The following is a 27929-nucleotide window of genomic DNA, read 5'->3' on the forward strand; positions in this document are numbered from 1 at the left end:
AAATACTGGTTTAACTTAAATGAGCCTTACGATCTTTTTAACTATTAAAATAGAATACTAATGTGATATTAGATTTTTAAATCATAACATTTTATTTATTAAGCAAATCCATGGCCATGAATTTGCCTATATTTTAGTTGGTCATTAAAATGTGTCCCTCTTACTACTTTATTGCTCAATTTGATTGTCAACATGCGAAACCCTCGTCACCGGACAAATTCGTAAATCTGCTTTTAAAACTTTTCACACCAATATTTGCACAAATGTTGTTCATACTTTGTCTATACATTTATATGTAAAATTCTTAATATGGTGCGATACCTAGTCGTACATTATGTACGGTATATATGTAAAACTTTCTACTATTGCAATATATTGTTGGGAAACCGTATTCTAACTTTTCGTACCTCTAACGTAAAGAGAGTGAGCGTTAATGCATCCCCAAGCTACGCGTCGTGTTAATGTCGATTTTTTCCAGGAAGCTCCAGAAATAGTTGTCTTTTCTTAGATTTTATAAGTATTCCCTTGATTTTTCTCTAAATCCTTGCCAGTCTTGTATTGACTTCGTCTTTGTGCATTCTTCGTACCAGATCAAGCGTTCATTTCATTAAGTTCTACAATCCCACTGCTTAAATACCAAATAACCGGTAAGGCTTTTTGGTTATACGCAAATTTTTTCGCAGTATGAATATAATAATTTGCAACCTGATTACGATGAAAGGGTTATTTAATACCTAATATCTATTTAATACCCCAATTTATTTATATTTTGCGTACTCACGACAATGTCTTATTTCGCATCGCAACTCATTTAGCAAACTTGCGAAGATCAAAATATTTCTGTCGTGAGGGGATTCGCAAAGTATGACTTCGCCAATCTCGCAAATCTCACAAATCTAGGAAAACACCTATTTTGATGTTGTTTCCATGGATTTTTGTAGTTTCATTAGCTGGTGTTGGCGAGGATGAATTTGCCAAGTAATTTTGCGAAATAAGAACATGCCCAATTGCTGGGTAAATTTTCGAAAAGAAAATCCCATGGTTTTCCAGAAAAATTTTATAAAATCTCGCATATCTCGCAAAATTTGGCAAGTTATGTTGCTATGCTCAATTTCTGAGATATGCGAAATTTGACGTGAGTACGATAAATATAAATATTTGCCGGTTATTTTCCAGCATTAGCGTATTAATTTCGCAATTAAATTTGATGTTTTAAAAAGAGTTGCAATAATTTTAATTTAATGAAAATATCTTACGTGCATATCCATATTTTTGATATCAGCAGCAGACGGCGGATATGTTTGTACGGTTGTAGGTCGAATTGCATAATTTTTTAGGGATAATGCAATATGGTATAATTTTTTTTGGCATAAAACAAATTGGTATAAGGGTATATAAGGGATAATTAAAAAGGGATAATTATACGAAAATCAAAATTAAATTTCAAATTAAATTTTAAAGTCATTTACTTGTGAAGGTATTTTCCAATACCCTTGAGATAGTCGAAAGTGTCAAGATTGTACTTATGATTCTACAATCAAGAGGAGTCGCTTATCCAGGTCCCTGTGGCTGGCTCGACTTGCCCAGACTTCAATTTTTAGATTTCCAAACTCCAATGGCTTTGTTCATTTAGTAAAATTTCAATGGCTTTCTATATAGTATTTATGCGTAAATGCTAACCCTCCATGGCATTGTTGATACGAGGGACTTTCCCGTGGTAGCGTTTACAGTGGACATGGTTGTGAATGTGACTGTGGAGTGAAATTCGAATGAATGTAGAATTCAAGGAAAGAAGGAATGGGACGAATTTTGGTCCCTTTAAAGATTAAAATATAATTATCCCTAATAGAATTATCCCTCAGCTTCATTATACCAAATGGTTCCCTTAAATTATACCAACAATATTATACCAAATCAAATTATACCAAATTGTCGTTATACCAAAAAAAAATTATGCAATTCGATCGCATATTTATAACTTTCCCATACCAAATCAGATGGAACTAAAACTTCATATACTGACATCCCATCTAAGCACGATCGCAAAAATTCAAACATAGTTTTCTATATTTTACATATTTTAGTATATATGTCGAAGTCTTTTATGTTAAAATATTTTTCTTCATTCATAAATTAAGGTTTCATAAAAATTATATTTCATAAGTATACCCAGTCTATTCAGATAAAGTGTTACTGGTATAAACGCGTAGAACGCCTTCATTTTTGAGAATTTAAATTTCATTTATATTTCATTGGAAAGCCAGCTAAATTTTGAACAGAAAACATGTGTCACACTTGAAAATTTGATTCCCTTGTGCCGGTAAACTTTTGAAGATGCGAACGCCAAGCACCCACCGCGGCACGAATGAAATTTATTGAAAAATTGTCACATTCCCGGGTCAGAAATTTTTTTGTGACCCTGACGCATACATGGCGCTAAGAACAGACCTTTTCCTCGACTTTAATAGTTGGTGGTGAAATCCATTTCGGTTCGAAAATGCCAGGTCAAACCTAAAATGGAAATGAAGTCAGAAATATGGAATTCAATCCAGTTTTCCACGAATTTCGAGATATTTATTTCTGTGTAGCCCTGCGCAAATGGCGGCGGCTTTCCACCCAATATGGACTAGTTGAGGGGGTGTTCTCTCTTCACCAAGACGTTAACCAAATATATTTTTAAACTATTTCCTCTCCTTAATTGAGGAAATTGGGCGGTTTTTGCCCAATTCATCCGATTCCCGCCAAAACCATGAATTGACCCCCATAGGACGATATTTGGATCTCTATTTTCTAGTCAGTCAACCTTTAGAATGTGTAGCGTAAAGTTAGTTAGCTTTTGGTTGAGAAATTCTTCCGTAGTAAAGGAATTCTAATCGATATACCGATATTTTTGTTTCGTTTTTCTCCGTGCCGCTTGAGGAAGGAGTTCATTTTTTTAGCCCAGCGTCTTTCGGCGAATGAGTGGCCTTGTCTTACTTACTAAGCTTACAGGCCCCTCTGTGTGTGTCATTTTTCAGTGCTGATATGATTGCTAAAGTTGAAAGGTCATTTGTGAGGGCAAAGTCTTTTGTGTCGGACGGAGATTTTGTGTTATTCTGACGTTCAATGCTTTGGACATCACTGGAATCCTCCTTGACCTCGGAACACCGGAACTTCTATACCACAGATAGACACTGTCCCTAGGGATACTTTAATAGTTTGGGCAACCAGACGGTAGTTGTCTTTGGACTGCTACACTACATCTAACATTGCGATTTTTTTTCTCCCGTAAAAAGTAAAAAAATTATTGCCGCGCGCGTGTGTCAAACCTCCTCTATCTTTTGACATAGCGAAGCCAGGTAAAAGAGCTTAACATCAACTATAGCCACTGAATGGATTTACAAAATGTAACTTGCCTTTCAATTTTATCATACCGGGTTCAAAAGTACTTGGCGAGTAATTTACCGAGTACTTTATCTGAATAGACTAGGTAGTAAAAAATTCAAGTTGAAAAACGTTTTTTCAACTGTGTATTTTTTCAGGCTTTTTAGGCACATGTATTACATACATATTTTGCAGAATTTACGTACATACATATTCGCCCTCTGATCATTGGTCTCAGGCTTATATATCAACTTGGAATAATGAAGGATATTCTGAATGCAATTTTTATTGCGGACAAAACTCATGTTTTGAGATGCCAGGCAATTTGGCAGTGAGACTGAACTTATTTGGCAACTCGGATTTCATGATCAAGTCAGTGAATTTTACATGCATGTATGCCAGCCATCGTATGGTATTTTCAAAATTATGTGGGGGGACCTTGAGAGAAATTCGTGCATTTTGAGGCAGGCAAGATCAAGGGAATGTCTGCATGCATATTGACAAGGTACGTTAGGGATTCTATTTATAGTTCCGGACGGGGATTCAGACAAGGTTGATAAATCTGCATTAGTGTGAGATTCAATAGGATTTTTTTATCCTGAGCTTTAATATGAGGCTATTGTAGCCTGTTCATTTTCCATGGTGTATCGAGTAGAATAATATTATTGGGCTCAATACAATACTAACATTACAAAACAAGCATTCCTGACTTAAGGATGGGTTGTCAAAATGTAAATTAAGTTGCGCCAAATTAACACATCGATTTCCAATATAATCTCACAGACGACCGGTTTCGCATTTTATTTTGCATCTTCAGGTCTACATAGAATAGAGATTAAGAAAACTTATTATTACAAAAATATGGAAGATTATACAATTAAAATGTAAGAAATTAAAATTGATTAAAATTGATTTAGTGACACGGAAATAAGCTTCAATTTAATACTAATAATAAATATGTATATATCTATAATTACCTGTGTATGTACATAATATTGGTGGGTAATTACTTATCAAATTTATCCATTACCATACTATTTTACGATATGGAACTGTACCAAAAAATGAAAAGGTTTGTTTTACAAAAAATTTTTATATTCACATATCACTAAGAATGAAAATTATGTACAAATGTCCATACCTTAAATCACGATACAAAATTTAAATCACGATATAAAATTTAAAATATGACAGATTAAAATAGTAGGTCATATAGTTTAAAAATTTTATTTATACAAAATTTTATATCTGATAAACTTGGTGTGAGTTAAATATATTTTTATCGTTATTTGAGAAAAATCTCATACAACACTCCTACAAAACTTAAAATGATTCATACAATACTCCAAAAGTTTGACAGATGGCTGCTCTATGAAGGTTTAGACTTGTGTAATTCGTTATTAAATTTTTCCAATGAATGAGAGATAAAATAACTTAACATCAACTTCATATTATAATTAGTTTTGGTTTCTACTTCATACTTATGAATTTCACTATGTAAAAACTCAATAATTATTGATTTGTAATTAATGATATCATAGAAAGGAACAGTAATGAATATCTCATTTTGTTTGTAATTAGACTTATTTATGAGGTGATCAATAATTGGTTTTGACAAGTTATAATTGTTATATGTAATGTGATCTACAATCGATTTAGACTTTGGTATACGTAGTAAAAATGCATCTACATTCGATAATTTTATAAAAACGTTATTCAGTAATTTGTAGGGATACCCTCGATTACTAAAATCAGAGAGTAATTGTTTAATTTGTACTAATGCTATATTATTATCAGAATTGATTTTAAGAATTCGTAAACCGCACGAAAATGGTAAATTATTGAGCATATGCCTGGGATGGTGGGACTTATAATGTACAAATTGATGTTTGTTCATTGTTTTCTTATACAATGTTGTGAATATCTTATTCAGGGTATTCCGACCTGGGTTTTAATGGGTTGGGTTTTATTGGGTTTTAATGGGTTTTAATGGGTTGTAAATGAATAAAACCCACTGGGTTTTACCATGTTAAGTGGGTTTTATTTGGGTTTTAATGGGTTTTATTGGGTTTTAATTGAGTTTTACCTTAAAACTACATTCTAAAAGTTAAATACATCTCCTATACGTTAGAAGACGTTATCTCAATTCATTCTAAAGCAGTTTATTTCATTACTATTCTAATATATGAAAATTCGGAACAATTCAATAATTGACTCCATCCTTTAGCATCACAGATTTCAAGTGTTATAAAACAAAAATAATGTCCGAATAGATACAAATTCCTAATTATTTTTGTTAAGTTATTACTTAAAACTAATAAAACCCATTTAAACCCAATAAAACCCATTTAAACCTAATAAAACCCATTAAAACCCATTAAAACCCACATAAAACCCAATTAACATGGTAAAACCCATTAAAACCCATGGGTTTTATAATTTTTGATTAAAACCCTGGGTTTTTCCGAACCCTGATCTTATTATGTTCCCTTAATTCGATACATATATCTAGGAAATTTACATGATTGTCATCGTTTTGAACATCAAATTTAAGGAACGTATGACTGAACGTTTCACTTAACCAATTATCCATGCAAATAATATTAGATTTGTCTACAATACAAAAAATGTCATCGATAAAGCGAGCTCTAAAAATTATATCAGGATTCCAGATTGTTTTACATTCTGCACTCGCAGTTATATTAGCAATCGACACACTGCTACTGTTTCCCATTTGATTTCCTTTGTGTTGAAAATATATATTGTTATCATATTCTATAAAACTATAATCCAAACTTAAAGAAAGTAATTGCTTAACTTGCGTATTTGAGAATTTAGTGTGTAAATTGGACTTGCAATTACTAAATTGTTCTATACAATGGTGTTTACATATGTATATAGGGAGCTCAGTATACATAGATTGTATATCTGCTACCACTAAACTGTATTTTTTATTTGGATCAAGTTTAACATTGCTTAATAGATACAAAAAATGATTGCTGTCAAGTACTACATCCGGCAACAAAGTTATTAATGGCTTTAATACTGAATCAAGTAACATGCTGATACCTTGATTAATAGAGCATTTCGTACTGGATATTGGTCTACCTACCGGAAAGTGTTCAAATTTTTTATGTACCTTTGGCAATATATAAAATTTACATGGACTAAAGTTATCTTTACAAAATGATTGTAAATTAATATCTTTAAAATAGGTTTTGTTATAATAATTCAACTTATCGTTATATTCTGACATTTTCAAATTATATTCAGTTCTTGTAGATGGTCGGTAAATTTGCTCGTCATTTAATTGGCGGAAAATTTCACGAGAGTAATCAATTCTACGCATTAGACAAATTCCCGCATTCTTGTCTGCTTGTTTAACTATAAGATCATTTTCAACTAAGAAATTAAAGTATTTGGTGAGTAAAATTTCATGCACTTTATTTATATGTGGTTTATTTTTAAGTAAAGCTGATATTAAGACTTTATTTGAGCGGAAATTATTTTGGAATATTTCGAATTCTAAATCTGAGTGGTAACCCTTGTTCAAATTATTGGATTTTCGAAATTTTATTTTTATTCTGTCTAAATCTGTTAAATTTTGAATCATTTGGGTTTTGCATGAAATATATTTTCCATGCAATTTTACGTCTGGCCTCATTAATACATTCAATTATATTATTTATATGTAATCGCTTGCTAAAATTAAATTTTAAGCCAAGTCATATAATTGCCTGTACGTTCGTGGGTATTTTTACATTTGGAATAAGATTATGTATGCAATTTTTAGATTGTCTTAGCACGTTGTAAATATCAAATAATTCTGTTGTTTCACTTCTGGATAATTGTTGTGTGATATCAAAGACTTTTTTTACGTTAATAAATCTCCTATTTTTACTTTGGTAATTATTGGTAGTGGTACCTTGTCAACTCAAAAAATTAAAAGCTTCGTGTCTTGGGATAGGTTGAGCATGTAAATTATTATTTGATTGAATGTTTTGCTGTTTATCGTTTAAAATTGGCGTATTAAATGTGCTACTTCGTTTATTAGCAGTCTGATTATTCTGCCTACGAGAAAATTGTGAGTTACTGTGACTATGACGAGAATGAGAATGTATCGGATTGGTATTTGTATTTGTATTTGGTCGTTTCACTTTTTTATAAAGTCTGTTATTGTTTACCATACTAGCTTGTGATTTATCGGACTTTAGAAAAAGCATTAAATCATTTTTTGTCGTAATTCCTGTGATTTCTTCGTTATCCTTTACAATTTGTTCGCATACTTTAGTTACATACTTATTGATTGTCGTACTGCGTGGTTCAAAAGGATTTGTTTTCGCCAAAATGTTAAAATGTTAAAATGTGACAGTTTTACATCGCCAGGACTCAGATTTCTCTGCTTTTCAGCCTCAGATGGCGACTTCTTGCCATAATTTCGTAGCAAGTTGTCTCATCCCCACAGAGAACGGACTCTGCTAGGGGCTGTACACAGTGACATTGCCATTCCATATGGCTGGGCTCACCCTGTCACGAGACAGCACCTACCCCGTACTAACACCGAGCCGAGTAGGATTAGCAATAGCTTCCCGGCCAGAGGAATCGAACGTGTGACTGCGTGGTGACAATCCTACCCTCGTACCTCTGAGCCATAGGGCCTTGCTTAGTAACTAGGTAAAGTAGGTGTAACTTTTGACGTGCGTTTACTCCAATCAATTTTCTTTACATTAAATGATTTTAGAAATTCTATTTTAGCTTTGGTATATAAAGTACTGAAGTGATATAAAAGTGATTCCTTTTGATCTTCAGTTTTGACTAATCGCTTGATTTCTGCAAAGATTCTATCTATAATTTATAAAAGTCTTAATTCTATTGCAAATTTAGATCCTATCAAACTTTCATCTTGATATTTGATTGCAAAAGCTTCTTTAAGTTTATGAAAATTGTCTAAACTGTCTTACTCCCTAAAGATACTTTAGGGAGTAATTGAAATTGGGGTATATTAAAATTAACTTTAGGGTTAAAAAGGGCCACGGAATTATCAGTCGCTCCCTGTACATTGTGACTAAAATAAATAGATTGAAAAAAGAAACAAAAATCGTTCAGACAATCAATTTTGGTTACTTGAGTTAAACCACAAAAACCTTTAAGTGAAAGGCATTCGGCCATAAAATCTGGATCTGGAGGAATTGGCAAGATAATATTTTTACATAATTTATCTACGTATTCGGAAACCAGTGGATCATTATCATACGATTCTAGAAAATTTTTAATACAAGTTTTTGATTCTGGATCGTGTAAACTAACCTTTTCTTTTAATTCAAACTTGAGTTTTTTTTTAAGTTGACTCTGCTGATTCGTTGTTGCTTCTCTTCTGTCTTTTAGTTTGTTGTGAAAAACTTTCTCCCATGGCGAGTAGTTCTGCATTTTCTTCCTCATTGAGGAAAAGTTCCCGTTGTCCATTTTGTAACAAATCGGTATTTATAACGGTATTTATGACGGTATTTATAATTATTTATTAGCTCACCCTGCGTAGCATGAGAGCTATTGAATTCCTCTTGTCCGTCTGTCTGTCTGTCTGTCTGTCCGTCTGTTAACGAGTTTTTTGCATCAATTGATGCTATTTAAAAATCCCCTTGACCATTATTGCATATGTTAGGCGCACCATTGGTATTGAACAAACCGAATCGAATTTTTTTATAAATTAATAGCACCCTTGATATCTAACAATCGGTAACACAAAATGATGCGAAATAATTGGGAGAAGAGATGCAAAACGCACCAATAGTGCAAAATTTCCGGGAGAAATGGTCATACAATTTTGACAAAGTTTGCAAAATTATGTATCCCGGATGGTCGCCAATGCTGCAGTAATGGTGCAACGGCTAGCCGTTTTTGTTGCACCATGGGTGCAAGAATATATGCGAGTTATGATCTATTTTGCCGGCTTATTCCCCACCTTCGGTGCAAAGTTTTGTCTAATCATCATGTCAGGGTGAGCTACTTCTAACGTTACTACGGTTTATTATATTTACTTATTTTTTTAAGATTAAAATTCACCCCGTCCATTTCCACCCGACCCTCATATTTTTTCCAGCACCACCGCTTTCACCACTAACAATGCGATGACGCCAGCAGTCTCGTTCCGATTTTGACGAAACTACGATAATTAGGTTAGATAAGTACTTAAACACGTGTTCCAGGATTTTTCATAATGCTCAGTTTAAACGAAATTATGACGAAATCTGTGAGCGAGAATTCCCATTTTCACCGTGACATTTTTCTACCGAGGAAAATACAGATAAAATACAGGAAAAATACAGATTCTCGCTGCCTGGCTTACGAATTCCATTATTCGTTTAAACTGAAAATGTGAGGGCACGAAGTAGTTTTCTCGGATTTTGACCGGACCAATTTTATATTGTACACACCTGGAAATAATTGGCCTTGAATTTTTGCATTTTCCCGAATGCGCGCATTTTCGGTTGTGGCACAATTTTGGAATACAATTTCAGCCAAAATCAGGATTTTTCAAAATGCTACTACTTTTTCAATTTTTACGCGAATTTAAAAAATAAAAGGACATTTTTGCACAGAATTACATTGCGTAATTTTAGAAAAAGCCATGTTTCAGAAACTTTAGATTTTTCAAAATCTGTGGCTTGTTGCATTTTTCAAAAATTTCAAAATTTTTCAAAATTTCAAAATTTTTCAAAATTTCAAAATTTTTCAAAATTTCAAAATTTTTCAAAATTTCAAAATTTTTCAAAATTTCAAAATTTTTCAAAATTTCATAATTTGTGCCAGCAATTTAAAATCGAAAAAATCTCTTCATGCACACACATTGTAAGCTTAAACGAAATTATGGCGGAATTCGTAAGCGAGAATCTGTATTTTTCTACCTGGCTACAAAAATCTCACGGTAACAATGGAAATCCTCTCTTACGAATTCCATCGTAATTTTGTTTAAACTGAGCATTATGAAAAATCCTGAAACACGTGTTTAATTATTTACCTAAGGCTACATAATTATCGTCGTTTCGTTAAAATCGGAGCGAGACCGCTGGGGTCATCGCATTGTAAGATGTAGTGTACTAAGTTGCTTCAGGCTACTTTATGCGAAGACTTTGTCCGTCTGTGCGTCTGCTTGTCTGTCTGTCCGTTAGCAGGATAACGGAAGACGGTTCGAGTTGATCGAATCGGTTTTGGCCATCATACATATGACCATAGGGGAGGATCCTATAAACTTTTGGGGCATCCGCACCACACCCCTTGGTGCCAGGGGGTGTGGTCGGGGCAATTTGAAATTGTTTCCGAAATTGAAGCTATATGTAGATGAAATGCAGCGAAATTAATGGTTCCTGCCCTGTCTTTGAGTTGGTAGGGGTGAAATGGCATAACGCCAAATCGATGGTCGCGGTGAAATGAGATACTGCAAAAGCGATGATTGGGGTGAAATGAGAAAAAGCACAATCGATGGCTGGGGTAAAGTTAAATATTTGTGTAAATTACGACACGAAAAAAATTAACCGGTAAATTCTCCTCAAATAAGTCGCTTAAGCTACTTCCGTATATGCGTTTGATGCGGTTTATTAGAAATTAGTAACAAACCATATTCCTAACTCATCCACACCTCCTATTATTTACAGATCCCTAAGCGTGAATTTGAAAAATGGGAGCCTCAACTTCCATCCATCTTCAAAACACGACCCCATTCCCTGTCAACCTTTCCGGGATTTTTACCGGGATCGGGAACGGCGGTCCAAAATACCATCTAAAACCGGACTCATCCCTTGCCATCCCTCTCGATGAGGTCCAACATTATGGGAAATTCATCCTTGAATTACGATCCGACCAAGGGGCTATCCTCAAAAGCGTCATCTTCCCGATAAAACATTACTCCCGATGGTCCATCAATTTTGACGGGATTGGCGAATGTGTCTGGACCAAGGGCAACTGGAGTGTAAATTATTACGTCCCATTCTACCAATGGAACAAGGATTACGACCACACCTTCATTATCGACCGGATGAAAATGTATCAACCAATCAGTTACGATATCCACCCAAAATCCGCTACTGCACCAATTCCAACAATATCCTTATCCGATTTAAGCGAAAAGATTGAAAAACACCTAAAAGACGTAGTTGATGACGATGAGAAATGGGCAACCGAACTGATATCCGAAATGGAGGCGGCGTTTTTACAAAATCACCAAAAATTTGCCGATGCTTTCTCTTCGGATAAAAATTGCTACAAAGTTCTCCATGTTCTTGGATCATTTGCGTCCGAGCAGTATGGCACGACGGAGTCTGACTTTGTCTGTTGTATGATTTTTAATGAGATCATGCTCATTTACGACGCCATGAAGGGGCAGACTTTTAAAAATTTTAAAGCTGATGATGCAAAAGTGAAGGAGGGTCAAGAGAAAGTGTTGACGCAGTAAGTATGTAGAAAAATTCAGGTGTGAAATCTAAAATTGATGTGAGACTGAAGGATACATTTGTGAAAATTTATCAAATTTTGAAAAAAAATGAAATTGGTCATAGTTAGAAGTTATGTTCACAAGAAAATTATTTCTAACAATTTAACTTTTAATTGATAATTAAAATTTGGCGAATCCTACTATCAGTCTCCTAGTTGAGTGTGCAGTATGGTGCATTTCCGTTATTGCAAGATATGAATTTGTTATATTAATAAATTCAAATCGATAAACATTTCTGATTAAATTTTATAGATTCAAAGAACTCGTCTCTAAGCCAACATTTCTTGAAAATGCGGCCGACTACTACTCCACCCAGCCAGAAGTTAATCAAGCTCTGGTTCAAGTCCTTTTTGACAATTGTGACTTCCCCAAGACAGAATCAAGCATTGGCCTTCACCTCTACTTCATACAAGAAAATGACAAACGGAAGCCCCTCTACAACAGGGAAAAGGATTCCAAATTGTTTTTGGAGTTGTGTGGGAAACTTTTAAAAATCGACGTATCCGCCAAGGAGGTCAGCCAACGGGAACGAGAACTGATTTTGTGCTTGTTGACAGCCATAGTGGTAAAGGACGTGAAAACAAGCGATCTGAATAATTATATTGAAAAAATGGTTAAAATTCAGGTAAACAAAGTAGTAAGCTTTGGAAAAATAATTAAATTTTGCTTCCAACGCTCAATTTTGAATCCATACTTTCCGATTACTTTTATATAAATACTTTCTGTTTTACCATTTGTTTTCACATCGGCTAATTTTAACTCCAAACGAAAAGGGAAAATATTTCTCATTGCAATCCCTATGGTTTCACTTTCCAGTTTGAGGGGTTTTAACTCCATTTTACCTTCCATTTTACCATTACTTTCACGCAACTTTGAGAGTTGAATCAAATCCAACTTTTGCGGAAAAGTGAAAGTGAAAACAAAGAGAAAGTATTTATTTTCACCATGAACTTAAAGTATGAAATGTGAAAGCAATCGGGACTAAAAGAAAGTAGACTGGAAGTGAAAATTCATGGAATGGAGTCAAAACTGACCGTTACTTACTGTACATATTTAAATATTGTAGGAATAATTTAATCACCTTATACATAATAATTAACTCCTGCTCCATTTTTCTCATAAGAAACAAAATCAATATTTTTCAACAATATTTTGAAATTTTAACACAGGCCCGCGAAGGAAAAGCTGCCGACGGTTCTAATGAAGAAGATCGAAACTACCACCAAGAAAAAGGTAGTCTCGCCCTCCTGGTAATTGCTGCCTTAGAACAATCCATCTACAACAGTAAGGATCTGCACATCCCAATCGACTGTATCGGATATATGAGCGAATATCCAGAACAATTCCTAGCCGGCGAAATGCTCACGTATTCCTTAGAAGTTCTGGGCACCAGCACAGAAAAGGATACCGTATATTGTGCCAAAATATGCACGGCATTCGCCGCAGCGAAGAATAAGACGATGATTTTTGAAAATGAGAAGACCATGCTGACATTTAGCACCTTATTTGAGAAGAAAGTACACCCCGCAGATACTCTTTACAGCCATTTGATTATGGCCGTACAAAATGCGACAGCATCTCTAAAATTGACGAAGAATCACGTCCCAAAATTGGTGGATTGTTTGACAACTGTTTTACGCGAGGAGAAAGCAGAGACTCTTTCCTACACTGTGAATACGCTGCAATTAATTAAGGCGTGTTGCACGTCGGACAAGAATTTTGTGGAGGTTGCCGGAATGAAAGATTTTTCCAAGGGGGTGATTGCACAACTAAAAACTTATTTGGAAAGCAAGCAAAAGGATGGAATTGACAAGGAAGTGTGGACTGAGTTTTTCAGCGGTTTCAGCGCCGTGATTGCTTTGAAAGGGGAGAAAGTTCATGTTGATACGATTAAGATAATCCTTGAAATGGAGAAAGGTGTCAAACCGGAGGTGAAAGATGGAAGGAAGTTTGCCTTGGAGACGGTCGAGAAGGCCTTGGGCCATATGGATGGAGATGATAAGGATGCGCAGGTATGGATATGGAAGAGCTTAAAAAATTGGTGGCATTAATGAATTTAATGCATAATACAAGCGTATAAGCCCGTCACCCGCTGGGCATGAATTGTAGGCTGGAAATGTCTGTTGACAACGGAAAGCAAACGTTCCGCGATGGAAGTGAAAGTACAGAAAATCATGTTTTAATATTTAACAGATTCTGAATATTCTAAATATTGTGAACATTTATTCATATTTGATGGTGTTTATTACCGAAAACAGTTAAGGTCCCGATAAAGACCACAAGAATTTATTTGTGGGCCGTGTCTGGGGCACAGTAGCCCGCAAGTATGGCCTATGTACCGATTTGACATCAGGGATAATGCTCCGGAGTTGATAGCCTTATTTGACCCATAGTTGGGGAAAAGCTGGGCCATACTTTTCCCCGAGATCATATGAATCAGGCACAGAACTGGCCCAAGTCTGGGACGCATGGTCATTTTCATGGTTATCCCTAATATGGGCCACTTCTATCTACTACTAAGGTGCCATACTTAAGCCATAAATTTCCCACAGGTATGCACAATATGTACCATACTTTTATACTTATTAGCTCACCCTGCGTAGCATGAGAGCTATTGAATTCCTCTTGTCCGTCTGTCTGTCTGTCTGTCTGTCCGTCTGTTAACGAGTTTTTTGCATCAATTGATGCTATTTAAAAATCCCCTTGACCATTATTGCATAAGTTAGGCGCACCATTGGTATTGGACAAACCGAATCGAATTTTTTATAAATTAATAGCACCCTTGATATCTAACAATCGGTAACACAAAATGGTGCGAAATAATTGGGAGAAGAGATGCAAAACGCACCAATAGTGCAAAATTTCCGGGAGAAATGGTCATACAATTTTGACAAAGTTTGCAAAATTATGTATCCCGGATGGTCGCCAATGCTGCAGTAATGGTGCAACGGCTAGCCGTTTTTGTTGCACCATGGGTGCAAGAATATATGCGAGTTATGATCTATTTTGCCGGCTTATTCCCCACCTTCGGTGCAAAGTTTTGTCTAATCATCATGTCAGGGTGAGCTACTTCTAACGTTACTACGGTTTATTTTTATTGCACCTCGTTAATTTCAAATATACATAATTAGTATTATTTCTAGCTACATACTAAATTACAGCAAAGTCATACATACATACTCATTAACAGATATGGTTGGAATTATATAACATTTTTGTAAAATATCTAAAACTTTCACTGTCAGATTGAGATTCGCTAATATGGCTAGCATCACTGTCGCTAGCAGAGTTACTATCATAATCTAAATTATTTGTAATGTTAGAGCTCCTATCGTCATTGGGCTGATTATCACAATTATTTAAAGTTGGACTACTAATATTACTTAAAATTGTAGAATTTCTGTTATTATTAATGCTATGTAAAATATTATCAACCACTGCTTTCCTTTTCCTATACTTCGTTGACCTTGATGCGTCTATTCTTATGGAGCAGGGGTCTGGGGGTTACTTGGGTCAAGTAGGATGGTTGTTACACTGTTCTTATTCTTCCTGCGCTCTTCTCTTCCCCCATTCCTGTCCTTGGCCCCATTAAACCATTTCTCGATTATTTTTTCGACATCGAATTTGGTTTTCCCATGGCATTTTGGATTTTTTAGTATCGCATCTGTAAAACCAATACATACATACAAGCTAACAGAAGAGTGAATAATTGATTATAATTTATAAGATCCCCATAAAATTTACATGCCAATGATGATGGAGGAACATTTCCACTTCATAAAACTAAACTTATTCCCATCCCCCTTTCCAGTTTTTGACGTTTTAAGGGCTATTGAATGACTGAACACATGACTCAAAATCCTAACTGTAGTTTCATTCACATCAAGGCCTCCGATTTTCACCAAGTCGACCAGCTATTGAAACATTGATTATAACTTTAATTTCGTATATGACAATTGTAATGGTGACTCTCGTATAATTTTTACCAATATATTTCCTGACTTCGGATCGCCCAACCACTGCTCGAACTGATCCACATCTTCATCAGTTAAAAGTGGGAATGCAAAGGAAGGGGCTTCGTCCTCAATATTTTTGGCAGCAAGAAGGGTGCCAACTTTGATGGACAAGAGATTTACTTCAGTCTTCAAACCCTCCAAATAATGCAACACTCTTTCTCTGAAAACTAAAAGTAGTGATTAGAACTTGTAAATTAATTGCAAATTACTAATGTGCATTACTGTTATCAGACTCTGATGGAACTGTCTGAATAACAAACGGAGTAACTTCTGAGATAGAACCATGGGCAGAGGGATCCTCTTCTATTGTCGAATTTGTAATAGGAGTAAGAGCTGAACTAGATGACGAGGATGGAATCGCTTCGCCAGACAATAAATTGAATTCTATGAAAATATACTTAATTATTAAAAACAATAACACACTGAAAAATTTACCAGTTGAGTTCTTACCCAATATTGGTGCTTTAAAGGGTAAATTATTGGTTTCAACTGGATTCTTCGAATGAATTTTATTTCTCCTGGAATTCAAATTCTCCGAGTCACTGGAGCTTGATTGAGTTTCGCCAGAACTCAAAACTCTTGCTTCGTCCACATTCAAATTGGCTCTCTTGTAGTCATCTATAAATATGGACAAATAGAATAATGTCTTCTCATATTACAATGTATGTAATTACTTGTAAAAATGATTTACTTCCAAAGGATCGAAAAATCTTCACTTCCAACTTTTTCCAAGTTGACTTGGGCTTGCTTTCTGAGTCCTGGATCAATTCCAAAAGCTTGACTCCCTTTGGCCAAGAGCACATTTGCTTGTCGTCATCTTAAGATAACCAAGTTGAGGGGACAGCAGCGAAAGATTTTTCCTCTAAAAACTCTACGACTGAAAACTTCGACGAAAAGTGTGGTGAAGACATCTTGCTGCCCGACGACAACGTGAAAAAACTAGCACTAATTTGTTAATCAAAGTCCCACCAAAATGATTGGGGCCAGCAAGTAGCCAGAGGAACGTGGGCCAACGATGGTTTGGATCATCTGGGCCAAAGCAGGATTTCCCGGACTGTGCCAGACTTGGGGCAAATTTACTACGTCCCATTTCTGGGCCGCATTTACAATTTCATTTTCGGGAAATTTGGTAAATATTTTGTATGGCCCGTATGTGTGTATGCATAATAAAACCAAACTTGGGATTTCAACTACGGGCCAATCGTGGTCCACAGTGAACATTCGGCATACTACCCTTGTGCCAAGGGTGGGCCGAAGTATACTTCCCACATCAAATTTTTTCCAAGTTTTCCCAGAGTTCCCAGACACATGCCATAAGTGGCCCAAATATCATTCTTTATCGGGGTAGCAGAGAGAATCCAACGAATTTACGGTCCATGGTTTTTTCTCCTAAGATGAGACATGGTGAGTGAGTTGAGGCGCTTCGCGTTGGCCTCACGTCACCCCACCATCTTACGAGAAAAAAAAACATGGACCGTAAATTTGTTGGATTCTCTTTCCTGCCTTAGCTGCTTTTCGTAATATCTGGGAGTATTTATCCACCGTAAAACAACCATCCCAAGATAACTATATATAATCAGACTTTTATTTCTTTAATTTTAATTTAATTTTAAAATTTGCGCCATTCTAAACTTGACTTTCTTTACTTTCACTTGCGGAACACTTCCATTGCCGACACACATTTCCAGCTTATAAAATAGATTTAATTTTTTATTTAATTTTCCAGAATTGGGAAATCTACCTAGGTGATCCAAAATACGATGGAAACGGTGATTTACAAGCCGCCATTCTGAGAAGTATAGCTTTTCCCTCGGAACGAATTGAGACCCTTGTAAAGTCGGAACTAACCAAATTTGAAATTCGCGGGCAACAAGCTATCCTTCGTGCTCTCATCAAATTCAACCCCTTCCCTCAACCCGTGGTCACAAATATTATAGAACTCATGACCCCCAAATCGGCTACAGACCCGGAGAATGCCCTCATTATTCCGGAATGTCTTTCCATCATAAAATCCTGGCTGGGGCATAAAGAAACTAAAGGCGATGTGAGTAAAGAACTTACAAGTCTATTTGACACAATACAAAAAAATGATTGGATTTTCGTCGAGTCCTTCGATAGAATTTTCGCAATTGCGGAAACAATCTTGGCAAAAGAAAATGAAAAAGACAACCAAATTAATCCCACGGATGGAGAAATCACACATTTTTCGTCTTACATAAAACAAGCCCTTGAATCAGAAAGTGACGAAAACCCGGCAACATATGCCACAAAATTACTCCTAAAGCTAACTACATCCATCGCAGAATCTGACCAGGAGCATATTAACGACTTAATAAAAAGAAGATCCCAAATTTCTGGAGATCCCAAAGTACAAGAAAACATTGTCCGACTCGTCACCCTGGAAAAATCTTGGGTCAAATTAACTCTACCCGAAATATCAAAACTCCTCCGCAATACCCCATACGACATAAAAATTGCGGGCATTCTTGTCCAACAATTTGCTGAAAAAGATGACGAAGACGTCGCACTTGACCTTGTCGAATATGTCGCAAAAGCACCAAAGCTTGAAGAAGACGTTCAAAAACTAATTGCACAAATTGTGTCCACCTCCACCAATACGATGGTACTAATGGATGTCATATCATTCCTTGAGAACACAATATCATCCCAATTCCCTGACATAAAACAAGAATGGATATCTCAACTGTTTGAAATTCTTAACAAAAAACAAGCCATCAAAGATGGTCGCGCAGAATTATTGGACGTCTTTCTTCCCCTCGTATTCAGCCTGGAATTATATTACGGGCTTGATCCCAAACTCTGGACGGATTGGACCGATTTACTAAACAAGCTTGGACTTTCCTTGAGCTCAAAAAGATACATGGAATGGATAACCACCGCTAACAAGGAAAGATTAGACGGTAAGGTGAAAGTTTCTTTGGATGATTACTCCACTTCAACGTCTTGGGTAGCCCAATGGGGAAAGGCAGATCGGGAAGGGCTCCTTCATATCGCATATCATCTCCCTTCCATAAAAACTATCCCGTTGGGAACCAAGCTTAAATTGTACTGCATGGCGGCAGACATGACAAATTTAACCTTTACCAAAGACGATAAAACAGCAGTGTCATCTACTGAAGAAACTCCGGAAGAATTTTACTTCCGAGCTTTCACCCAATTGGATGACACAGAATCAAAGGAAAATTGGAAACTAACCAATGAACAATTGAAGACCTTGAAGCAAAAATTGAAGGATGACAGTCTCACCGTTTTTACAGAGTTGGTCATATTATTGGGAAAATATTACGTCACGAATGCCAAATATGACGTTGCTACAGCGCTATTTGATTCAAATCTGGATCCCACCGAGGGGAAAAAATTGAAAGATCAAATCAACGTACTGACCGAGGTGGAAAAAGATTTGGCTAAATTGCCCAAAGAGGATGAAGACTTGCACAAGAAAATTATGGAAATCGATCCTAAAAATGGCGAGGCACTAATGAAGAAACTAATTAAGGAGTTGGGCCTCGACTATTTTAACGAGGGAAAATCTAGTTTGGCGAATCTACTCAAGTCAATCCCATCCAAGAATGTTGACGCAAAAATTCTTTCTTCCACATTGACTTGGGATTGGGGTAAGGAGTTACTTCATTCCTACATTGTCACAAATTTGTTGGAAAATAAGAACAATACTCAAGTTACCAAGGAAAATATTAAAATTGAGTTTGCCCAGTTGTGGAATGAATTTGTAACTAAACACGTACCCATCCGATACAATCCGACCAATATTAAAACCGATGTCGAATTTTTGGCAAAAATTAAGGAGAAAGTTGATAAAATTTTTGGGTCAGAGTTTCGCATTGAAAAAGTCAACCTGTTATTCATCCTCCTCCAAAATTTGGAAACTTATAATTTCTTCGAGAATGAGAAAGAAATCCCGTCCCTCGAAACGTTACAAGCTACATGGATTAAAAAACTGATCGGGAAGGAAGACCTGGACGAGAAGCTTGTCCAGGAATTTTGGAAGAAAACGGCTGAATTGAATTATCTGACCGGAGAAGTTCTTGGATTTAAAGCCATACAAAAATTAGTATCGTCCATTTCTTCTTCCGAATTTCAAAATGTTTCCGGTTTGCTCGATCTTCTTAAACAATTGGAATTTTCAAGCCAAAACTTCCTCATGGTTGTACCCAATTTTGAAAATCCGACCGAAAAACAAACCGTTGCCGATATTACACAAAGGGTTCAAGATTTCTATCTACAAATTGTCATTGGAAATTTCGCCGCAAATTTTTTCCACTTCAAAAAATCTACAGGGATTGATCAAATCTGTGTCAAGCTGGCCCATCTTTTGAACTCTGCGGAAAGAAAAGGCTGGGATTTTGCGACGATCAAACGATTTTTTGATCTCGTCAAGTCAAAGTTTGAAGCCAGCGATAAAGCGGATGATCAACAGGACCAGATTGCCTACGCTTTTTCCGGCGTTTTAAACCATTTTGGATCCTACGATTTTGAGATGGACGCCGTAAAGAAGACCCTTGAAAAAGTTGAGGGGAAAGATGAAGTCATAAAAAATTGGATATCTCACCTTCCCCCATTACCGCATGCCGACAACGCGAAAGAACGAGAGCTGGACGAATTGGTCAAACTTGTCACCACCGATAATGGAGATAAGGTGAATGCAGATGAAATTAAGAAATTAATTTCATCCCTGGATTCCCTCGAAATGAAATCGTGGGACAAGGAAAAAATCACGGAATGGGCTAAGAACCAGAAAACCAATGACAAGCCTAGTATCTCCGACACTATGTGCGTCATCTGCCGAACCGCAGAATTAATTCTGAGTAATAAACCCCGGACAGCTCAAATGGTCGCGCTCGCAGCATTAATACAGTCCGTCGAGAAGGGAAAAGATATCGGTCGTCTCGCCAAAATCGAGACGGGGGAAGGAAAATCGTTAATCATTGCTATGTTAGCATCGTACGTTTGTCTTAACAAGAAAGACATGAAAGTTGACGTTATCACGACATCGTCAACACTGGCGACTCGAGATGTGGATGATAATAAGGCGTTATTTGAAACCCTGGGACTATCCGTGGTCCTTCTGACACAACGCGGGACTGAGGAAACTTATAAAAACGATGTCGTCTATGGAGACACGACGTCCTTCCAGGCGGACGCTTTAAGGGAAATATTTCATTTTGAGAAAGTTCGTGGCGATAGAAAATTCAAATTTTGCATTGTAGACGAAGTCGATTCCATGCTGATTGATCAAGCTTCCTATGCTACAAAATTGGTGGATAAAGTGCCCGGCTTTGAGTTCATGGAGATTGTCTATACCGCAATTTGGAAGCATGTTAACGACATTGAGAATCTATTCTTACCCCTCGGTGCGAATCAGGAGGTGTACTGCGTCGATCAAACGGTTGGAATGGATCCGAAAGATATAATTTCCCTACTATCCAAGGTCAATTCAAAAGATGGCAAAGGCTCAAGAAAAATTTTATTGTCAAGAATACAAGGATTTTGTGAGAATAATTTAAATCGAGAAAAGGGCGACCAGAAAACGAGGGAGGATTTGAAGACGCTCATTGAAAATAAGAAATTACCCGGTTTGCCGGCAGGAAAATCTGAAATTTCAAATGAGGAATTGGACGAAATCATAAAACTAAGGTGGGACTATGAAAAAGGTGGCGCCGTCTTACGGCGGATTTGTGAAAAACTACTGGGACATAAAATCATCGTTATGACCGTTACCGACGATGGATTTAGTCCATATAGCGGATACCATGACACCCCTGGTAACGATGGCAACGATATTCCAGATTATTTTAGACCGATTTACCTTTTCTACTTCAGTCAACAATTAATGAGACTTATTCCGGTGGAAGCGAGTAGCTCTCAAATGAGGCAAAAAGTGGCGGCCAGGATTAAAGATCTTATCGTGGCTTCGACCGAGAAAAGTGTGGAGTCTGAGAAAAAATTGGTGATCCCGAATCATTTCATGGATTTTTTCAAGGGAAAGTTAATGACCTGGATACAGTCAGCAATTACAGCGCGCTATCATATGGATAAGGATCAAGCATATATTGTTAAAAAAGGGGAAAAAGATGGGGAAAGAAAATCGATTATTCCGGTGGATGTGGAGCACACGGGTGCGCTAGAGCAAGATTCCGTCTGGCCGGATGGACTACATCAATTTCTTCAACTGAAACACAAACTTGCTTTTACACCGGAGAGGATTTCGACAAATTTTATGTCCAACTTGACATTCTTTAACAAATACGAGGGGAACGTGTTGGGTGTGACGGGGACGTTGGGATCAATTACGGAAAGTGGGATGTTGGAAAAAGTTTATTCAGTGGACACCATACATCTCCCAACGTTCCAGGAAAAGAGACATATTATGTTACAGGTATTATGTTTTTTTAATTCAAATTTTACGAGGGCGTCCAAACTCGGAAAATTTTGAAAACCCGGTTATTCAATCATTCCGATTTTTAAAATTTTCCTAAAACCGGTTTTCGATTAATCGGACCTTGACAAATTTTACAAAACCGGTTTTCGATTAATCGGATTTTGGAAAATATTACGAAACCGGTTTTCGATTCTGTGCAAAACCTGTTTTAAACCGGTTTTTAAAATCGGTTTTAGTGCAAATATAATAGCCAAAAATTTCGAGTGTGTGAAAACCGGTTTCTTAGAAAGCCGATTTTTTGGAAAATTGTAAAACCGGTTTTCGGGTAATTCGAAAACCGGTTTCACAAAATCGCAAACAACCGATTTTGGATGCCCTAAAGTTTACCCCGATAAAAGGTTTTATTTATGAACCAACTCATGTTCAATTTCTATTTCTTCAGGACCTCGCATTCCAAACAGAATCCGATTATATGTCCGCCATTTTAACCTCCGTATACACCACAACCAAACAAGGCCGAGCCATACTTGTAATTTGCAAAACTATCGAAGATGTCACATCACTCGAGACATACTTAAACGAAGCCATCTCGGAAGTTGGCGAACCCCCAAACATTCAAAAATATTCCCGCCCCGATGTCGACAAAGAGAAACACGTTCCCCTAAGCGACCTTGTTCCAGGGAGCATCGTCCTTGCCACCAATCTCGCCGGGAGAGGGACTGATCTCAAAATTAATAAAGATGTCGACACCAACGGCGGCTTACACGTGTGCGTCACATTTCTACCAAGAAACCTCCGTGTCGAGGAGCAAGCTCGAGGACGCGCTTCCCGCAACGGAAAACGTGGCTCGAGTCAACTCATAATTTGGAATCAAGATTCCACCCGCCAAGATTGGAAGGCTTGGCAGGCCGTTACCGAACTGAAGAAAGTAACGGCACAAGTTGAAGAGGAAGAAATATCCAACGTAACAAATATCACCATTCCTAATATTAAAGTTCAGGACAAACTTTTCTCCGATTATTGCGAGAAGCGCCTTAAACTCTACAACGATAAAAAAGACGACGTAAACAGGGACCGTCTTCTAGAAGCCTTGGACGAACGATGGGGTTTCCTCTTGGACAATAATAACCTTAAAATCAATGCTTCCCCTTCTAAAAAAATTATTGACCCGAAAACAATCCCACTAGACAGCTTGGATAATGGGTCGGATGTTGACGCCATTAAGAATGCGCAGTATCACATGCTCATGGCAAATAATTACATGGAAAAAGAGAACTACGGTGACGCAATATCAAGATACGATCAGTCTGTCAAGCTAGACAAAAGTTTTTCTGGAACGGCCTTCTACTATCGTGCATACTCAAGGATTAACGAATTCAAGGACGACTACAAGAAAAAGGCTATTGCAGATTTGGACGATGCGTTCAACCTCATGCAAAATTTGTATCATCCTGCCCTCATGTCTTGCAATTCGTACACCATGAATGTAGCAGATGTTGATGCGGATGAGGATAAGAGGAAAGATGAAAATTCGGACGACACGGAGAAACCTAAGGACAAAGATTATACCATTCAAATTACAGGAAAATTGCATTTACTAAAGTTATGGGCGGAAACGATTGGAGCAGCGAAGGAACAATTGGGCACGGTTAGTAATTTGATACAAATTTTGATTACATGTGACCTACCTAAATATGTAGATAATTAAAAACATTATGTTGTTATATGATTTTGTTATTCTAGTCATCAGAAGTAAAAGCAAAACTTGTCTCAATTGAGGATCATGTGAAAGGATATGAGGACAAGGATAAAATTGCATCGTCTGAAATTCAAGACATGAAGGATGCCGGAATTGCTTATTTCCTTGAAATCGAGAAGCGTCCTGCCCCATGGTGGGCAATTTTTACAGTGATTGTGGTTGGTGTTGTGGAAGCTGTTGTCGGATTGGCAATTATGGCATTTTCAGGTATAGGGATTACTTTTTGCAATGAAATCGATACTTAAGGTTCCCATGGATAACGCGTTGGCGCATAATCTCACTGTGCCCCTATCCAATGTATTCAAATGCAATTTCTAAAATCCAATCCACTCCATGAGTTTTGAGATAAATGCAACTTTTGATATTTTAATCTAAACCTAATTTTTGGTACTACAAACAAGTCGATTTGAAAAAAATTAAAAAATTCGTTTGCTAATTTTTCACAATAAATTTCTTCGAAAATGAATTTTTTAATTGTTTCAAATCGACTTGTTTGCATTTAAATTAAATACGTGCGAAATTTAAGTATATAATGTCAAAAATATAGTCACCTTCCAGGATTCCAATTCCGATCTCCGATAAACAAACTTAGACTCCTCCATAACATAGTTCATAAAATATACCAACATCGTACTAACTAAATAATTCATTAATTTGCCCGTAATTTCAGGTGGAGCACTTGGCGAAGCCTTCCTAATCGATGGCGTTCTCGATATTGCAAACGGAATTGAAGCCGCCATTACTGGAGAGTACATCAGCCTATCAGAATTTTTCAAGCAGAAAGCAATCAACGCTGGCATCATGCTTGCAACGTTTGGATTTGGCGCAATAATGTCAAAAGTGGCGACGGTTCTCAAAGGAACTAAATTTATACAATTCCTCTCCCGAGGAAAAGATCTCTTTGCTTCCGCAGGAAAATTTATTTCCAACAGTTGGGTCGGCCGTGTTGGTCAAGCCCTAAAAAAGACCGTTGTCAAAATTCAGAGCTTCGTGTTCACGAAGACCAAATTATTTTGGAAGGCTATGAAAACAGCTGGGCAATTTGTCTGGAATGCGACAAAAGCTGCTGGTAGAAGAATTAAGGGGGCTTGGGAATCCATCACCAAATACTGGAAAGAAGCCGAAGAAGCCATCGAGGAAGGCGAAGAGACTTTGACGCGAAGTGTTAGTGAAGCAGAAAGTGAAGTGGCAGAAACCGAAAGTGCCACGTCCACAAGCCTAACCGGAGAAAATCTGCGTGGCACTCAATTCAAAAATTTGGGAAAAATTGTTGGCAAAGAAATGGGTCGTCGAGCACTACTCAAGGGGTTAGACTTCGCCCTACAAAAAGGGTTGGAACCAGTTATAACTAAATGGATTAAGGAAGCCATTCACAAGAAAGTCCAGGAAAAGGTGAATGAAAGAATGAAATCTGACTCAGTGTTGAAACCATTAACAAAATTTGTTCAAGAAGCTGAAACTGTGACGAATTATACCGCCAAGAAGAATGAATTTAACGCGATGTGGACTCAGATTGTTGATGATACCTTGCAAATTGACAACGCCGGTATTCAAGCCTTTCTACAAGTAGTGGACGAGTTTTGTGACGAAGCACAAAGAACACTTGTCGAAAAGAGAGAACAAGAGGGAGCAAGAGCCACGTTAGCGTGGGTAATAGAAAAATTCGGCATCGTTGTTTTCGAAATCACGTCATTTTCTGTTATGATTGAGGAACTTGTTACAACAATGGGTACCCTGTTCGACAAATTTGTTAGCGAATTAAAGTCGAAAACTGGAGACGGTCAACCCGACGAAATTCCCAAGGAGTCCTACATCTATGCTAAGGAAGGGAAGGATGCGTTTGATAAGGATAAAACTGAGTTATCTCAAAAAATCGCGAATGAAATTACGTCACAACTAGTCGCAATTATTGTGCAAGGATTGTTTAGACCGCACGCGGAAAAAGTGTTGAATTCAATGACCAAGAAGATGAAACTATTCAAGACGGAGCATTTAATTGAAGAGCTTGGAAAAATGCAGGAGGCAAACGGACACCCAGAACGATTTCCAAATGCCAATATCTGGGACATGTATAAAAGTAAGTCTGAATAAAATAATTATCAAAATCTATGTATCTACACCCTAATCGTGACAAATTTTCACCGCATGGTTCGAAATAAACTAATATGGAACATGAGGTAATTTTACATTGGAAGGTTAGGAGCGAGCGGTGACACAAATTAATTAGTTCATTATCTAATTAATTGTAATTACATAATTATTACTCAATTCTGCTATTCATAGCTGGATTTTTACAATGTTTGGATTTCAGTTGACTTAATTTGCTTGAGTAATTACTAATTAAGGTTTCATTTTTTTTAGAAAATACCCATGTCAAGGACGAGATTCATGAAGAAACATCTGCATACGCTGCACGTAAAGCAGAAGAAGCTCGATTGTTAGCGCCAGTCGCGGATAATTTGTCAGCTGAAATTGTGGTCAGTAGGACGGACAGTATTGGATCAGATAGTCCAAATGAGACTACACCTCTGGTGTTAGAATCGTCCGTTGGCGAGGGTCCTCAAATACATATCGCGTACAATTCACGACTGGATGAATATTATCCTGTCATCCGACAATTGGACGGAACATATCGTGCTGTACCATTTGATGCTCAAGGGGCCACTCAAAGGGACTGGCAAGGTGACACGCATGGGAATGGCCTTATACCTTCAATTGTTGTCGGCGACAAGGGAAGGTTTGAAGGGAAACTTAACAATATTAATATGCTGTTGAAAAGATTGCATTTGAACGGAAGTCAGGCGTAACTGGATTCTACTATAAGAATAACAAATTCAAATTGACATGAAAAAAAAATTGTGCACTTATAGATATGAAACTCTGCGACCCTACTCGAAAAACCTGTAACAATGAGAGTGGTGGCTATATTATATTTAAAAGGTCAGCCTATCGATTGACTGTTAAAAATTACATTTTAAATAAGTACTCGTTTCGAATTAGTAGTAAGATTCAAGATTGTGTGACAAGTTATGCGTATATTAAGAAAGTGTATTAAAATTAGAGTCACAGTTGTAAGCACTTCTTAAGGGAAATATGGGGTGACTAGGAACACTAGGTATGTGTGATCCGGTCCTAGCAATGCCATTGTATGCATTCGATGCATTTTTCAATTTTAGTCCGACGATGTAGGAAAATTTCCGTGCAAAAATGACATTTGGTTACGCCGTGACCATTTAGGTGACAAGCGGAGGGCAGCTCTTTTCCTGGCGGTGCGGTGGGGTGTGGTTGACGATGCGCTCACTCATTGACTAATTCCATGCCTTTACAAACTAGACCAAAATATCGTGAACTTTTTTTAATTCTCAACTTTTTTTCCCAAATTTCGAAAATTTTAAATTTTTGATGAAAACTGAAATTCTTTAAACAAATGTGAAACTTTTGTAAAAAATGAAATTTAAGAAAAAATTGAAAAATATGAAATGTTTGAAAAAATGAGAACATTTTGAAAAAAAATTGAAATTTGAGAAAAAAATTGAAACATTCAACCCCACCGCCCCGCCAGCAGGAAAAGCTCTCCGCTTGTCACCGAAATGGTCACAGTGTGAGTCGTGTGACCAAATATCATTTTTACACAGAAATTTTGTAACACCGTCGGACTATGTACCGTTGAAAAATACATCGAATGCATATAGTGGCAGTGCTAGGTCAGGGTCACACATACCTAGTGTTCCTAGTGAGTACAATACACTAATCATAATTTGGAGTGCCTAATGAATGTGAGGGAATTTTATATGCATAAATTTTACTTAATTAATGGTTGAGTAATAAAAGTACTATTGTACACAATTATTGAGATTACGTACATATTAGTAAATATTATTTATTACG

General features: G+C 36.8%; 1 protein-coding gene across 2 annotated transcripts; it reads left to right on the plus strand.

Annotated features, from left to right (window-relative positions):
* The first annotated feature begins 541 nt into the window (after window positions 1-541).
* On the plus strand, window positions 542-27896 carry LOC110861177. 2 transcript variants are annotated; one of them, XR_004837473.1, is made up of 10 exons: window positions 542-647; window positions 11013-11805; window positions 12101-12473; window positions 13018-13860; window positions 17591-22279; window positions 22725-23930; window positions 24026-24248; window positions 24712-26118; window positions 26403-27156; window positions 27776-27896. XR_004837473.1 is itself a non-coding variant. In XM_035860939.1 (9 exons), exons 2-9 carry the CDS (start codon window positions 11036-11038, stop codon window positions 26846-26848), a joined length of 9957 nt encoding a protein of 3318 aa, XP_035716832.1. In that variant the 5' UTR covers window positions 542-647; window positions 11013-11035; the 3' UTR covers window positions 26849-27896. The 2 variants fall into 2 exon arrangements, 1 of the variants encoding a protein (XP_035716832.1); XM_035860939.1 differs by having other exon boundaries at window positions 26403-27896.
* The last annotated feature ends 33 nt before the right edge of the window (window positions 27897-27929 follow it).

Source organism: Folsomia candida, unplaced genomic scaffold, assembly GCF_002217175.1.
Source record: "Folsomia candida strain VU population unplaced genomic scaffold, ASM221717v1 Fcan01_Sc038, whole genome shotgun sequence".
NCBI classification, from domain to species: Eukaryota; Metazoa; Arthropoda; class Collembola; order Entomobryomorpha; family Isotomidae; genus Folsomia; species Folsomia candida.

Excerpts from the sequence above, each read along its gene's own strand:
- LOC110861177 (XM_035860939.1), top strand. The coding sequence starts at position 11,036 with ATGGGAGCCTCAACTTCCATCCATCTTCAAAACACGACCCCATTCCCT. Across the intron at positions 22,280-22,724 it reads AGAGACATATTATGTTACAG|GACCTCGCATTCCAAACAGA; the intron begins GTATTATGTTTT and ends CTATTTCTTCAG. Across the intron at positions 23,931-24,025 it reads CGAAGGAACAATTGGGCACG|TCATCAGAAGTAAAAGCAAA; the intron begins GTTAGTAATTTG and ends TTGTTATTCTAG.